This window comes from Elephantulus edwardii, unplaced genomic scaffold (assembly GCF_000299155.1).
Source record: "Elephantulus edwardii isolate Elephantulus edwardi_28Jun2011 unplaced genomic scaffold, EleEdw1.0 scaffold00005, whole genome shotgun sequence".
Classification (NCBI taxonomy): domain Eukaryota; kingdom Metazoa; phylum Chordata; class Mammalia; order Macroscelidea; family Macroscelididae; genus Elephantulus; species Elephantulus edwardii.
The window spans coordinates 11,744,604-11,760,146 of record NW_006399755.1 but is presented as its reverse complement, the minus strand read 5'-3'; the positions used below and the strand labels follow the sequence as shown (position 1 = coordinate 11,760,146).

At 46.8% G+C, this 15,543-nt stretch overlaps 1 protein-coding gene across 1 annotated transcript in view; it reads left to right on the top strand.

Moving 5' to 3' along the window:
- Window positions 1-15,543, top strand: part of DHCR24 (24-dehydrocholesterol reductase) — a 38,994-nt gene that overhangs the window by 10,685 nt on the left and 12,766 nt on the right. The window contains exons 3-6 of the mRNA XM_006879723.1: window positions 3,832-3,937; window positions 4,524-4,642; window positions 7,538-7,801; window positions 14,142-14,285. Coding sequence (XP_006879785.1) covers window positions 3,832-3,937; window positions 4,524-4,642; window positions 7,538-7,801; window positions 14,142-14,285 — 633 coding nt within the window. The remainder of the gene's footprint in view (window positions 1-3,831; window positions 3,938-4,523; window positions 4,643-7,537; window positions 7,802-14,141; window positions 14,286-15,543) is intronic.

Genomic DNA, 15,543 nt, shown 5'->3' with positions numbered 1-15,543 from the left:
TTATTACTAATGTGGTTTGGTTTTAATCTGTCACCATGTTCTTTGTTTTGCTTCACTTATCTTTGCCCACTTTTCCTGTTTCTCTGTCTTCTTTTGGATCATTAAATACTTCTCATGTTCTGTTTTAGCTCTTTTATTGACTTATTAGTTGTAAGAGGCTCATTATCTGCTGTTTTTGTTGTTAGGCTCCACCACGTTGGCTCTGACGCCTCATGACTCTACAGCAGAATAAAATCCCACCTGTCCTGTCCCATCCGCACAGTCTCTGCTCTCCTTAAGCAGCTCTGGTAGCCGCTAAGCCAGGCCATCCTGTTGAGGACATGCTTGCTCTTTCTCACCGACTTTTCCATGCTTGCTTCTCTTCCCAGGGAGCAGCCCCTCCTGGTGGCATACCCAAAGGCTATATATGAAGTCTCCCTGTCTTTGCTTCTCAGGAGCACTCTGGCTGCACTGTTGGTTTACGGGAACAGATTCTGTGTCCTGACCTATGCGAGCCTCTGGCACTGCTCCCTGACATTCTTTTCAAGTATCTCTTTCCTTGTTCCTCTTACTCTTGTTCTGTGCTGTGGAGTTGATTCTACTCATAGTGACTTCATGTGACAAATTACAACTTTCCCATAAGGTTTCCAGTAATCTCTGGAAGTGGGGCCTGGTCTCCAAGTCTTTCTCCTTGGAGGTCACTGTTGAGTTTTAACTGCTGACTTTTTTGTTAGAGCCAAGTGCTTAACCTTTGCTCCACCAGGGCTCCTGACCTTCCCTGGCCTTGGACTCTGGTAGTTCCACATTTGTGTGTCCTGATTTGTTGCAGACCTAGGGTAAAGTATTTTTATAATATTAATAAAGAGACAGACTACCAGGAATGAGATAGAATAGAGAGCATAAAAAACGGGGCCAGCAGTTCCCATGACTGAAGGCCTCAAGCCATGCCTCTTTGGCTATTTCTTGAGAATCATATGGAAGGTAAACAAAGGAAAATCATAAGGAGCTTGTATTAAGCCTCCCTCATATCCTGATATATCATTTGGTCTACTATTAAAATATTAAATTTGATATTCGGCTTCCCTCCCTGATTGGCCTTCTCCTCCAGTGAATGCTTGAGGAGCACCTCCGAAGATCTTCCAAGGTTTCTTTCTAGACAGCTTTCTAATCCTGCAGGCTGTGACCTTGGAGGCTCTTGTCTCCCTCTTCTGGCTTCAGGAAGTCCATTGAGCTCCATCTGGGTCCCTCCCAGTGCAGAAGCCTGGATCTCTCCCCAGACAGTGAGCTGGAGCGTACCTCAGCTTGCTTGTTTCCGGTCTTTTGGGCTCATGGACGATCATTGCCGAATGTCCAGGATCTTGAAAACTGCTGTGTTACGTATTTGTTCTGGTTTTTCTTGTTTGCTTGTTTTTTGCACGTTTGTTGTTAGGTGCTGCTGAGTCAGTTCTGACTCATAGCAGCCCTCAGAACAGCAGAGCAGAACACTGCCCGGGCCTGTCCCGTCCACCCTCATACCTGCCGCTGTGCTTGAACCTGTGGTCGCAGCTACTAAGCCAGTCCAGCTTGTTGAGGGTCTTCCCCTTTTTGCTGACCCTCATGATGTCCTTCTCCAGGGACTAGTCCCTCCTGATAATAGTATGTAAGGTGAAGTGTCTCTCCATCCTTGCTTCTAAGGAGCGTCTTGAGAGTATTTCCAAGGTAGACTTGGTAGTTCTTCTTAGAGTCCATAATATAGGCAGTATTGTTTGCCAACAACATAATTCAAAGGCATTGATTCTTTAGTCTTCCTTATGCATTGCTCTAGCTTTTGTGTGCATGTGAGACAGTTGAAAATACCATGGTTTGGGGCAGGTCCACCTTAGTCCTCACAGTATCATCTTTGCATTTTAATTCTTTGAAAATTTGCCCAATGCACTGTGGTTGGATTTCTTGTCTCCTGCTGCTTCTTTTAGTTAACAGGGTAAACCTGACTTGGTTGCTGTGTTTTGAAGGGAAGAAAGGTCCACATGGGTGCACATTAATGTATCCACTAGGATCAGGTTTCCGAAGAGTATTTTATGACAAAAAACAATGGTCATAGTAAAAGGTGTTTTTTGAAAAAGCAGAATAGGAAGGGGTGGGTATATATTGTATTAAAGTTGACAAAATAGTAATATAAAACTCAAACCACACCCACTGCCATAGAGCTGGTTCTGCCTTAGAACAAGTCTATAGAACTGCCTGCAGGGTCCCTAAGTCTTTATAGAAGCAGACTGCTGCATCCTTCTTCCACAGAGCCCGTGGTGAATTTGAACTGCCAGCCTGTACCCTAAGGGGGGAAAATTGAGGCTGAATACATCCCAGAATTGACATGGCTAACTCTGAAGAACCAGGATGGGTCATTTTTATTTCCTTCTTCATACTTTTGCCTTCTTTTCCTTAGCAGGTAAAGGCTCACCTGCTAGTTTAAAGGTTAGTGGTTTAACCCCACCAGGAGCTTTGTCAGCTTTAGCGACCAATGGGACAGATTTCTGTCCTTCAAGTTGGCTATGAATCAGAGCCAGCTTGCCAGCAATGAGTTGGGGGTTTTTAAAAATTATTTTTGTCTTCATATATGCTATACCAGGAGGCATGTCAGAACCTATACTTGGACCAAGAGGCAGTCGTCAGAACAGAGCAGGGCAACACTGCATGGTTCAAAATTGGGAAGGGTGTACGTCAGAGATGTGTCCTATCTCCATACCTTTTCAACCTGTTTGTAGGGCAGATTATCCGAGAGGCTGGGCTCTATGAGGAGAAGCGTGGCATTAGGATTGGTGGATGATCTATCAACAATCTGCATTATGCAGATGACACAACCTTGCTCGCTGAAACTGAGGAGGACCTCATGCACTTACTGCAGAGGGTCAAGGACTGCAGCCTTCAATAAAGACTGAGGCTCAATGAAGACAAAGATTCTCACCACTGGACCAATCGGTAGCATCAGGATGGATGGTGAAGAGATTGAGATTGTTCACAGCTTCAGTTTGCTCGGCTCCACGGTCAGCACTCTTGGCACCTGTAGCCAGGAAATCAAAAAAACGTATTGCGATGGAAAAGTCTGTGGTTAGGGACCTCTCTAAAGTACTCAAGAGCAACGGTGTCTCTCTGGAGACTAAGGTCCGCCTGATACAGGCCATGGTTTTTGCAATCACTTGTTATTAATCAGAGAGTTGGACAATGACTAGGGAGGATAGAAGGAGAATTGACGCCTTTGAGCTGTGGTGCTGGAGAAGAGTATTGAATGTACCATGGCCTGCCAAGAAAACAGATTCATCGTAGAGAGGATTAAACCAGGCTGCTCCTTGGAGGCAAGGATTCTGGGGCTTCGTCTGACATACTTTGGACATGTTGTAAGGAGAGACAGGTCTTTGGAGAGGGACATCATGCTTGGTAGGGTGGAGGGACAGCGCAGGAGGGGAAGACCCTCTATGAGGTGGATTGATTCAGTGACTGGGGTAATCGGGATGGGTGTGTCAGAGGCAGTGCGATTGGCACAGGATAGAGCAGGGTTTAGGGCTGTTGTACATAGGTTCGCTATGAGTCGCAAACGACTCGATGGCACATAACAACATATGCTATACCTTCTAAATGAATGGATGTTTCTTCTATAACTTAGGGAGGTAGAAACCAAAACTAAACATTAAGTGTGAAGATACTTGAAAATCTGAGATTAAATACTAATAAGTTTAGAGCCAGAAATCGCATTCACTATGAGTAAAGGTGTGTTTTGGGGAGCCTAGGAGGCTACTTGGTGCTTACCGGAGGCCCTTCTCTTCCCCGTTAGTCTCAGCAGCCTCCATGTGACCCAGAGTATCTTTCTTTTGTCAACAGATTGTCCGTGTGGAGCCCTTGGTGACCATGGGTCAGGTGACTGCCCTGCTGACTTCGATTGGCTGGACTCTGCCTGTGTTGCCTGAGCTTGATGACCTCACTGTGGGTGAGCATCTTGTATTGAAAGGGAAGAGGAGTCTTTGAGAAGACCGAGCTCAGGGACTGCCCACCCACCCATTTAGGAAGTCTGTCTCTCCATCTGTGGCAGAACTTGCCTGCCTGCTCTCCCAGCTTCAGTGTCAGGGCGATCACTGTCTACCATTCCATTTCCGAGACTCTCACTAGAATCTGCAACTCTGTCGTTTGTATCCATTACTCTTTATTCTACCCTGTGGACAGACTCCTCCCTCAGACCCCGGAATCTGATCTCTCAGGGTTCCCCTTCTTCACACTCATAAGATTGGGTCCACTAGGCCACTCTTCCTCCCTCAGACTCAGGAGTCCAGGCCCCAGCCCTTCCCTTCCACCAGATTACATCCCAAAAGACTTTGATTCTCCAGGGGAAACACAGCATCCTACCAGCCAGCCAACCCCCCTTTAATTAAGATCTCTCTGTAAAACCACCCCCTAAGTCAGCAACCGTGTTTTTTCCTTCCTTGCCTTTGTGCCACAAGTACCCCCAGAGCCAGCGAAGTACCCTGTGTTCAGGCTGTCTCACCTACACCTTCCTTGGCTAACGTGTGTTTCTCCAGGGGGCTTGATCATGGGCACTGGCATCGAGTCATCATCGCACAAGTACGGCCTGTTCCAGCACATCTGCACAGCCTACGAGCTGGTCCTAGCCGATGGCAGCTTTGTGCGATGCACACCGGTGAGTTCAGTCATGGGGCATCTAAGGTCTCAGGAGTGGCTCCCCTAGGGACAAATCTTGTCAAATGCTTCAGGGGAAAATCCAGCACTTGTCCAGTCTGGATCTGTGTTTAGATAGCCCCTGGTAAGTATTCAAAGGTAGCATAGTGCATAATGTATCCAATTGCTAACTAGAAAGTCAGCGGTTGGAATTCACCAGCTGCTCTTCAGAAGAAAGATGAGCAGTCACCTTCTGTAAAGATTTACTGTTTCAGAAACCCAATGAGTTGCTTTTATTCGGAATCAACTTGATGGCCAGCAGTGGTTTTTTAAGTACTCACGGAGCTCTGGTGGTGTAATGAACAATATAGCTGACTGCTGACTGAAGGGTCTGCCTTCCACATCCACAAGTTTTTCAGGAGAAAAATAGTCACCTGCTATAAAGATTTCAGCCTCGGGCCCACTGCCATTGAGTCTGTCCTTAATCACTGCAACCCTCCATCAGATTTTTCTGATCCCAATTAGCTCGAAAACTAAAGCTCCAAAAAGATTAATGCTTGTGCAAGGTTACACAACTACTAAATGACCAAGTGAGGGTTCAAACCCAAGTTGCCCCGATGTAGGCCCTTAACCATTCATTATTGTATTGTTGATGTTGTGAGGTATAACAAAAAGCATTAAGAAGGACTGTTTTTGGAAAAATTAAAGCTAATTCTACCACCCAGAGAGGGAGACTAACAAACATTAAGGTTTCTTAACCTAAAAAAATGAGACTAGATTAAAACTTCCAATAACCTCACACCTGACTAGCATGCTTGAGGGTTCCTGCGACAGGCGATGTTTCAGACACCCCGAGTATGGTGACTGAGAAGAGTCCAGAGAAGGATTCCTATCTCGTACGACCTTTCAGGGCTCATGTCATCTTGGCACATTCCCTAAACACCTTCCTGAGCCTTCCCCTCTAACCTGCTTATAAACAGTGGAGAAAGGAGATAAGCCTCTGTGAATCACATCCCTCCTCCGAGGCCCACTTTTCTCCTCTGACATAGGCATTGTCAGAGAAGTTAGTATTATATGCTGAGCTCCTGGCATGGAGCCTGGCACGTGGGGTGCCTGGTTATCACTGCTCAGATGCATGTGAGATGAGGTAGGTGGTGGTTCGAGGGGATTAATTAGTTGGCTCTGTTCTGCTGTGTGTGCTCCACACTCCTGCCAGCCCGCCACAGAGCTGCCCTGGTCTGGCTCCCCTCACCCACGCCAGCCCACCTGCTCTCCAGCAAGGCCACAGGCTTAGCAGAGACTGCACGTGGCATCTGCTCAGGAAAACCATGGCAACGCTCCTTAAAAGGAGCCTTATTTAATCAAAGAATGTGAGTTCAAATGGCCAGGTGAAAAGTCAGCTGTGTGTCTTCAGGACAATACAAAATAAGAAAACTATGACTTTAGAAACATGCATGATACCCGGAGCCCTGGCACTGATGTCCTGAGAAACCGTGGGTGAGTCGTGTCATCCCCTGGAGCCTCAGTTTCTTTCCTTGTCAGATGTTATTGTGTGCTGTCAAGTCAGAGCCAACTCATTGTTGATTGCCCATCCTTCCACAGGGAGCTGGTGGATCCAAACCATATGCCTTTGGGATTGCAACACAGTTTTTTAACCATTAGGCCACCAGATCTCCCCCTACGTATCAAATGGGAATGTTAATATTTTCTCTCCCTGTGTGGTAGCTATTGAGGTTTTAGACAAGCTAATGGATTAAAAAGGCTTTATTGACTTTTAGAAGAACTAGGTAGTACCTGCATACTACTGCTGAATGTTCACAAAACAATAGCCGAATCCTGATTAAAGGGGAGACAAATGTGGACCAGAATTTAAAGTCTTAATGAATCCAGATGTATTAGTGAAGGGGGTTGTCACTAACGCAAAGGCCAAGCCTCTGGTGGCTCAAGTCCATCAGCAATTTCGAGGGAGAAAGACGAGCGAGCTCCTTCCATGTGATTGACAGCCTCAGAGAACCCACCGGAGGATCGGCGACAAGCCCTTCCAACTCAACGCCAGTGAGAGCTGAGTTGAGAATTAAGGCCCGAATTGAAAATATCCTCTGCAGTCACCTTTAAACTAGGTAACAGTTTAGCACAAAGAATAAAGATTGTCACTTTTGCATATTGCATTTAGAATACTCAGATACTTTTTGAAGACAGTTTCATGTAAGATTAATCTTAAAGCATACACGAGAAGACTGGGAGTACAAGGAGAGAGGTCAATGGGAGTAAAGTAACTACAACTAGAATAGAAGTTAGGAGAATGTGGACATAACCTGAAGAAAGTAGCCAACACCACCATGATTACGTCCTCAAACTGGAACGGGAGGGGTTTTGCTGTGAATATTTTTACCAAAAATCAAGTTTAAGGAAAACATTTAGAACCATCCAGAAGGCTGCATTTTAATCTCCTTTGTTTGCTCTCAATTAGGACTCGGTTCTTTTCTCAGCCTCACCTGGGACCTCTGTCACTTAATGCCCAATTTGAGTCTTAGGACAGTGCTAGCCTCCTTTACTAAGGCATCTGAATTTGAACAGCCAGGTGAAACGTTGGCTTCCAGAAAAGCAGCTTTGGACTCAGCGGCTGTGACCCAGTGAGCTCTCAGTGAGCTCAGCTCCAATTCAGAGGACAATGCTAGGTCAAAAGTCAGGTTGGTGCTACAGAGGGATGGTATTCCCATTTCACAGAAGGGAAAACTTGAGGCCCAGAAGGTAGTTCATAATGTTCTTTGGATTTACACAGAGATAGTGACAGAAGAGGAACTTAACCTGGGCCTCCTGCCTCTTTGTTTCCGCAGTTCTTTGTTCCCCTACTTTGATGTACAGCATAATAGGGGGTCCAGGGCTCATGGTCTCTCTGTTTTCCTCTGCTTCACAGACTGAAAACTCCGATCTGTTCTATGCTGTGCCCTGGTCCTGTGGGACACTGGGCTTCCTGGTGACTGCCGAGATCCGTATCATCCCTGCCAAGAAGTATGTCAAGCTGCGGTTCGAGCCTGTGCGGGGCCTGGAGAATATCTGTGACAAGTTCTCCCGTGAGTCCCAGCGGCTGGAGAACCACTTCGTGGAGGGGCTGCTCTACTCCCTGGATGAGGCTGTCATCATGACGGGCGTCATGACGGATGAAGCAGAGCCCAGCAAGGTAGGCAAGGCCTGGGGAGGCTGGAACAGGACCTATACTCAGCACTTTTGTGGGCAGTGAGAAAGGCTTCTGTTTCCTCTGATGCTCAACCTGCTTCCCTCTTGAGAAGTGTAATCTTGGATTCTCAATGAAAAACAAACCTACCAAAAAACAAATAAGAATTTGAGAAATTCCAATTCATGGTGACCCCATAGAACTGAGTGGAGAATGGTTCCATATGGTTTCCAAAGCTGTGGGTCTTCACACACAGACTGCCTGCCACATCTTCCCACAGAGCTGCTGGTGGTTTTGATCAATTGACCTTTCAGTTAGCAGCCAAGCCCTTTACCACCAGGGTGCCTCTGATCCTCACAGGAACCCCGTTTTATAGATAAGACGAGGCACCAAGAAATGGTGTCACACTTCTACACTATGACAGTACCAAGGCTGGAGGAATTGATTTGATGCCTCGGAGTTGAGATTAATATCATGTCCTTTTTAAAAACATATTTTATTGAGTTTTTGGTTAGTTTACAGAAGCTGGGTTCACATTTGGCAGTTTCTCTAAACAAAGTGTTCCGTGTTGCTAGTTACGTTTACCACAGTGTGGTGTTCTCTTTAATCGTCTTCTGTTTGCTCTCTTTCTGCTACTCAGATTTCCCTGCCCCCCTTACCTTCTTATCTTTACTTTAAAGAGATTGTTGACCTTTTGACCTCATAGTTTTTGGTCTCATCCCCTTTTATCGGGTGGTCATCTTATAGGTGATTGCTCTTATTTTGTGGGCCAACGCCCTGCTATTTTGCTGAGTGTTCTCTGGGGATCAGCTCCTTTCTAAGGTTCAAGAGTGTGTCAGGGAAACAGGCTTAGGGATCCTGGTCTCTACTGTTTCCATTTGTTTGGCTTTTTAACTTTTTTAAAAATAAGAATTTGAATTCTACTCATTTTTTGTCCCGCATAGTATCTAGGACCAGCTGTTATAACCTCAATCAGAAGGTATCCAATATCCTTTTTAATAGCATTTCCCTCCATTTTTAAAGAATTGTTCTTCTTATAACAGACGTGGAGTTTATATACAATTAAAAGGAAAGAAAAGGCTTCATCTATAAACATGGCCCAAGCCAACTGTCACTAATATGTTTTGTATATTTTTTTCTTTGTCTTTTTTCAATGATTTTTAATTTGTTGTTTAAAGTTACATTGTAGTATAACAATATTGAAATACAGGTTTGTGTCACTTAACATCCATTAGGACACAGCAGATGATACATCTGTGATCTCAGAAGGTTTTGGTTTGTTTGTGTGTTTGTTACTTAAAGGGAAACCACTCTCTTTATTATTTCCCGCTGTGGTTTTTAGGGAACTCTGGTGACAGAGTCTGTAGGGACTTAGCTGCTAACCTAAAGGCAGCCAGCTGGGTGGGAGAAAGATAAGGGGTCTCCCCTCCTACAATTCCCAGCTTCCAAAAACCTGCTAGATCAGCTGAGTCAGCTCCACCTCAGCAGCAGTGAGGTTTTTGTTTTGTTGGTTGCTTTTTTTGGTGGATTTGGTTTTGGTGGGATTTGTTGTTTTGGGGGTGTTTATTTGTGGGTGTTTGTGGTTTTTTTTGGTTGGGATTTTTTTGTTTGTTTGTTTTCAGAATGGTTTGCTGCATTGTGTGTAGGCTGCTAACAGAAAAGTCAGTGCTTCTAATTCCATGGGAGAAAGATGGGCAGTCTTCTCCAGTAAAGAATTACAGCCTCAAAAGCCCCAGTCAAGGGTCTCTGTTGAGAGTCGGTGCCGACGTGACAGCGGCAGTGGGTGAGATGCAGCCACCCACACAGATGCCACCTTCGGGACAGTAGGAGAAAGAATGCCCTTCCCCTGTGTCCCTGCCAGCCTGGAGAGTATCACTTAGTAGGTTTTACTGGTCTGATAGGGTTAAAAATACTATCTCAGGGGAGCTCTGGTGGCCTAGTGGCAAGGAGCTGCAACTACAATCACAGAGGTGAACGGTTCGAATCCACCAGATGCTCTGCCGGGGAAGGAGGGACAATCTCTTCCTGTACCAGTCAGATCTGATTTGACGGTACACTCACACAAAAAATAATAATTATAAAAAAAATACTATCTCATGGTTTTATTTTGCAGCTCTCAGGTCACTCTCCAAGGCAAGCTTTTCTTTGCCTAGTTTCTGATCTGTTTGTCTATGGTCACCTGTGGGCATGTCGAGCCTGCTTTTCTGGCCGAGTGTGATAAGCATTTCCCTTTGTTGCTATGTTGTATTTAATGTCTGTAAACATCCCACTCAGCAAATGCTCTAGTGTTTACTAAACTACTTCCCTGCAGTTAGAAATTTAAGTTGTTTCCACTTTTCTCTCCCCTCATTATTTTAATGTAGTAATAAACATCTTTTTTGTCTATAATTTGAATTGTAAAGTAAACACATTCAAGGGAAAGGCATCTCTTAAGATTCTTGATCTACATTTAGCTACTTTCTTCAAAATTAGAGTAAATCTTGGGAATTGTTGGAGTGCAGTCTCCTCCCCAGTAGGGACAAGAGATCCAGAGGAGGGAGGCTGGCCAAGACAGGTTTGAATTCACCACTTATGCCCACTTTCCAGTTTGGTATTTGTTCACTTGCACTGTGGCTTCCAGAATCATCATCATCTTCTTCAGACACTGAACACCACTCCTGGTGGAACACTGAGACATTGAGTCAGAGCGCCCAGGTTCATGGTCAAGCCCAGCCCTGCTTTCCCAGATGCTAGCTCTGACCTCTGCCAGGCCTATATCAGTGTGGGTTCAGTGGATAAACTAGCGAAGAGATCTGGACCAGAAGCTTTGCGGCTTCTTAGAGATGTCTCCTGAGGGTCACAGGGGCACAAGAACAGGGAGTCACCTCCCCCACTCTGTGGTAATCTATTGGACATAGGAGGTACCAGCCAAGATTATAATTTATGCAGCTTTATGCATGTTCAGACACCTTGACTCAATAACCGTTTTCCAAAGGAAACCCACACCAGACGGCCTAACTCAGACCCTTGGGCCCATAGACATTTGCCAAATGCCCTAAGGAACAAGATCTCGACATTTCCCCCCAAACTTTTGGAAAGCTGTGCTGGAATATTCCGTTTGCCAGGTGTAGTGATAGGCCCTCACAGTGCCCATTGGAAGGCTCACTGCCAACCTGCATGGAGACACTTCCCCCCATTTTAGAGGGGAAGGCTGCCCTAGATAGGCAGGGCTGGGACTGTTGGCTACCTGGTCTCCTGCCCGTTGTGTGTTCAGAGCTAGGTGGTATGTGCTCTGTGCCCCACCCCGGGCTTCACTGGCCAGGATGTGATGAGCAACAGAAGCTCCCGTGGCCAGGGGCCCTGACGTCTTGGTCCATTCTGCAGCTGGCACCACAGCCACGTGTGTGGCTGAGACCTGCCTGGGGTTCTGTCTCCTTTAAATTAACTCAGGGGAGAGGCCTGCACATGGTGCCCTTGCCCCACCCGCTAGGTTCAACACAGTAATTCCGGTTCCCTCCCTGCAAACTGGCCCATTTGCAGAATGAGTGACACTAGAAAGTGACACCCAGCTAAGCTGCTGCAGGAAATGATTGCTGGGGAATGAGAGCAAAGCCTTGGGCAGAGGCAGTGAGAGGCTGGGAACTGAGTAGTACTGTCATCCTGTATTGTGTGCCCCCACCTTGCCCCCATCCCTACTGTGGGGATCGTTACTATCTCCTTTATAAAAAACAAGGATCAGGAGCTCTGGTGGCCTAGCGGCAAGAAGCTGCACTGCAATCCCAGAGGTGCGCTATTGGAATCCACCAGATGCTGTGCTGGAGAAGGAGGGACAATCTCCTCCTGCACCACTCAGATCCGATTTGACGGTATGCACACAAAAAAAATAATAAAATTTAAAAAAATTTTGGGGGAAAAAACAAACAAGTACCAGAGAGGTAAAGTAACTTTCCCAGGATCAACTAAGTGCATTATAAATGGAAAAGGAGAATTGCCAGTGGTGTGCATTGAATAAGCAGATTCTGTAGGTAGCAGTTAAGGATGCACCTGCTGATGTAAAGATTAGCAGCACAAAGCTACCCAACAGTTTCCTCAGAGAAAGACCTGGTGATCTACTTCCCTAAAGTTTATAGTCTAGAAAACCCCATGGGGCAAGTCTGCTCTGCTCTGAACATAAGAAGCCCCCCCGCCTCTCTCTCTCTCTCTCTGTGTGTGTGTGTGTGTGTGTGTGTGTGTAAGGTTACAGCAAATAAAACCTAATGAGTACATTTCAGATTCAGTGATTATCCCTGGAGACTGAAGCCACAGGGAATATTCACTTTCCAAGTTCTATTGTCAGTATTGTTTACAGTCTTCAAAGAGAGTGCGTATTGCTTTTAGAATGGAGGAGGAGGGACTTGGTAGTCCCCCCTTTTGTTTATTTTCATGGTCCCACATTCCAGAGCCCATTGTTGAAGCTGCTCTGCCCTCTGTCCCTGCCTTGTTGTGCTGAATGAGATGGTTTGACTCCTTCCCTGCTGCCTTGGCAGCCTGTTCAACTTTGGAGCTTCTCAGTTTCCTGCCAGCAAAACAGGAATAAACCCTGTCTTGTCAGGATACTGAGGGGATAAAGAGTATTAGGTGCTTGAGTGCCTGTCTGGAAGGTGGGCCCTTGGCACAAGTCACTGAGGTTCTTTCCCAGGCTGGCTCATTTGTTGTCTCTGCTCCTGGCAGGGTCCTTCCTGGAAACAGTCAGGGGTCTGCCTCTCTTCAGTGGCCTGCTTCACTCTCTGTTGTTGTTGTCAAGTCAGTTCTGACCCACAGGGACTCTGTGCACAACAGAACAAAACACTGCCTGGTTCTGCACCGGCCTCTCCATTCTGTTGTCCTCAAAGCTCATTGTTGCGGCCACAGTGTCAATGCTTCATCTCCTTGGGGGCCTTTCTCTGGATTCACCGACCTCTACTTTATCAAGCTTGAGGTGCTCATCCAGGGCCAGGGTCCTTCCACGTAATGTGCGCAGAGTACATGAGACAGCGTCCCCCAGCCCTACTTGTACCAGACATTCTGGCTGCGCTTCTTCTGGTTTCCTTGTGCTTCTGGCAGTTGACGGTATATCCAGTATTCATTACCAACATCATAATCCAAAAGGCGTCATCAGTTCTGTTGCTGTGTTCCCAATTCATTGTCCAGCTTTCACAGGCAGGCGAGATGACTGAAAACCAGATCAGGCATACCTTAGTCCTCAGTGTAGGCCTTTGCTTTTAACACTTTGCAGAGGTCTTTTGCAACAAAAGTCTTCTGCAAAACTGGTATTTTTTAAAATTTTATTTTGCATACAAAATTTGTGTGCATTGTGTTTTATAAACTAATCACCATTTATCGTTTGATTTCTTGACTTCTATCCATAGGCATTATTCTAGATCAAAGGAAAATGAAATCTTTGACAAATTCAATCTTTTCTCTGTTTATCATTATGCTACTTATTGACTCATTTGTGAGGATTTTTATTTTGTGTTGTGGTATAATCCATACTGAAGATTGTCATCTTCTGTCTTTTGTTCTCTCCTTCTGATACTTTCTTGACCCCCCTCAACAGGGTATGATCTCACTTTCCCGTAAGACTCTGTATCTTTCCCTGCCCCCTTCCAGAGATGCTGGTCTGCATGCAGTAAGGTCTGAGCGTCTGCAGGCAGGTGGGAAGGCTGGCCTTGCCTCCTAAAGGCTGTAGGGGTCAGAGCTTAGAACAGGAATGTGCATTCAGTGTGCACTGTTGTGGGGTTATTGATTTGTAAATGCAAGAGGAATTAGAGGCCGGGAGGGCCAGGGCTAGTGTAGTATGTTGGTTTATTCTTGAGACCCACCTCTACTGGCTGGCATTGCCCAGGTGGAAATGTGTGCCTAGGACTGTGGAGCCCCACCAAGGGGCAGCAGAAGACATCCTGTGGTCAGTTTAGTGCTGGCTGCTGGGGGTGTCAGGCATAATATCACAGGCTTCCCTGATGACATAACTGCCACCAGCACTCAGTGTTTCTGCCAGCACTGGTGTGGGTGCGAGGGAGAGAATTCACAGGCTGCGTGCCACATTCACACTTCAGGGCTGTCATTAGGAGGAGCCCAGACTAAGGGCTGAGTTGCTGACCTCTCCAGAGGAGCAAGAACTAGTTATCTGACCCTGGATGGAGCATTTAACCTCTGTGAATGCCTCTTCCTGCTGCTCAAGAAAGCCTGCTGTGCTTAACCTTGCGGGGCTTCCAGGATTCTCAGGCGCTAATAGACGTGAAAGGGCTTTGAAGAGCCAGGCAAGCAGCACCACGCTGAGTATCGCCTTTACGCCCCGACGCTCGTGGTGCTTGTCTGTGGCTGATCACAGTGCCCTCTGTCCTTTCAGCTCAATAGCATTGGCAGCTACTACAAGCCGTGGTTCTTCAAGCACGTGGAGAACTACCTGAAGACAAACCGAGAGGGCCTGGAGTACATTCCCCTGAGGCACTACTATCACCGCCACACGCGCAGCATCTTCTGGGAGCTCCAGGTGAGGCTCAGATTTCTGCCAGCACTGGCCGCTCCCATGGGAGGGCGGGAGGTGCCAGGGCAGTCAGCGGTGTAGCCAGACACTCTCTTTTCTAAGAGGAAAAAGCATCTGTGTCCTAAAGAACTACACCTTCTTAGGCTGCAGCATCATTCCTTCTTTTAAAAGTGGTGGGCAACCAGCCTGCTCTCTCTCCATGGGTTTGGCAACCATAGAATGTAAGGCCACTTAACAGCAGAAGGGCCTGGGAAGTGTTGTCTATACTGATGTGATAAGTGAGGAAAAGGCAGCTGAGAGGGGGCAGGTGATGTCCAGGTGTGCAAAGCTCAGCGATAATAGAGCAGGTACTTGAACCTAGGTCTCTGGACTGATGCACCAGGACTGTTTCTTGAATGTCACATGTCTGGCACGGCTCACCAGTCCCACCTTCCTTACTCAACAGACACAAAGCCTTTTTCACTTTTGAGTTTTTAGCTTGTGAGGTGGGCTGGCTCCACTGAAGTGCCTTTCAGTGGTGCCCGAGATCAGGGCACTGGAGTGAGTTTTTTAGGGAACTGAGGCCCACTTCTGCCCTTGAGCACCAGCAGATAGATGCTGGCACTACAAAGGGAGAGTCCAGAACAAGAAAGGGAAAGTTACATTCCACTTGGAGCTGGAGGCTGGCTACAGGGTGGCCTGATGGTGAGAAGGAATCTGCAGTTGTGAGGAGAGCTGGAAGTAGTGGCATTTTTCAGGGGTCGGGAAAGGCCCCCGGGGAGGTAACTGTGAACAGGACCGGAACTTAGGGTGGGCAGGCCGTGTGGCACTCAAGGGTGGGTGCACCAGGCAGAGGAGCAGCCAGAGCCCCGGTCCTATGTGGGCTGCATGGTATTGAAAAGCAACAGGAAGACCCTGGGGCTAGAGCCGGAGGAAAGAGGACAGAGTAGTGGGGCCGAGATCACCATGGTCAGAGGCTAGATCCCGTGAGACCCTGTGGTTGTGGGTTTTCACATGTTCACCTGTGTAGGTGGCAAAGGGTAAGTAGAGTCTTTAGACTTAATTGGAGTTGGTATTTCGTCAGTGAGTTGAGTAATAGAGGGTATGTGGAGAAGGACTATAGGATGGATTCTAGTGAGAGAGGAAACACGAGTCCTGAGGTGACGCGGTTAGTGTTAGATGGAGAGAAGCAGCATACTGGAAAGAGAGAGGGTCAGAGAGGGACAGCCTCAACAGGATGGACTGACAGAGATGAACACAGTGGGCTTGAGCAGGACAGGTGAGG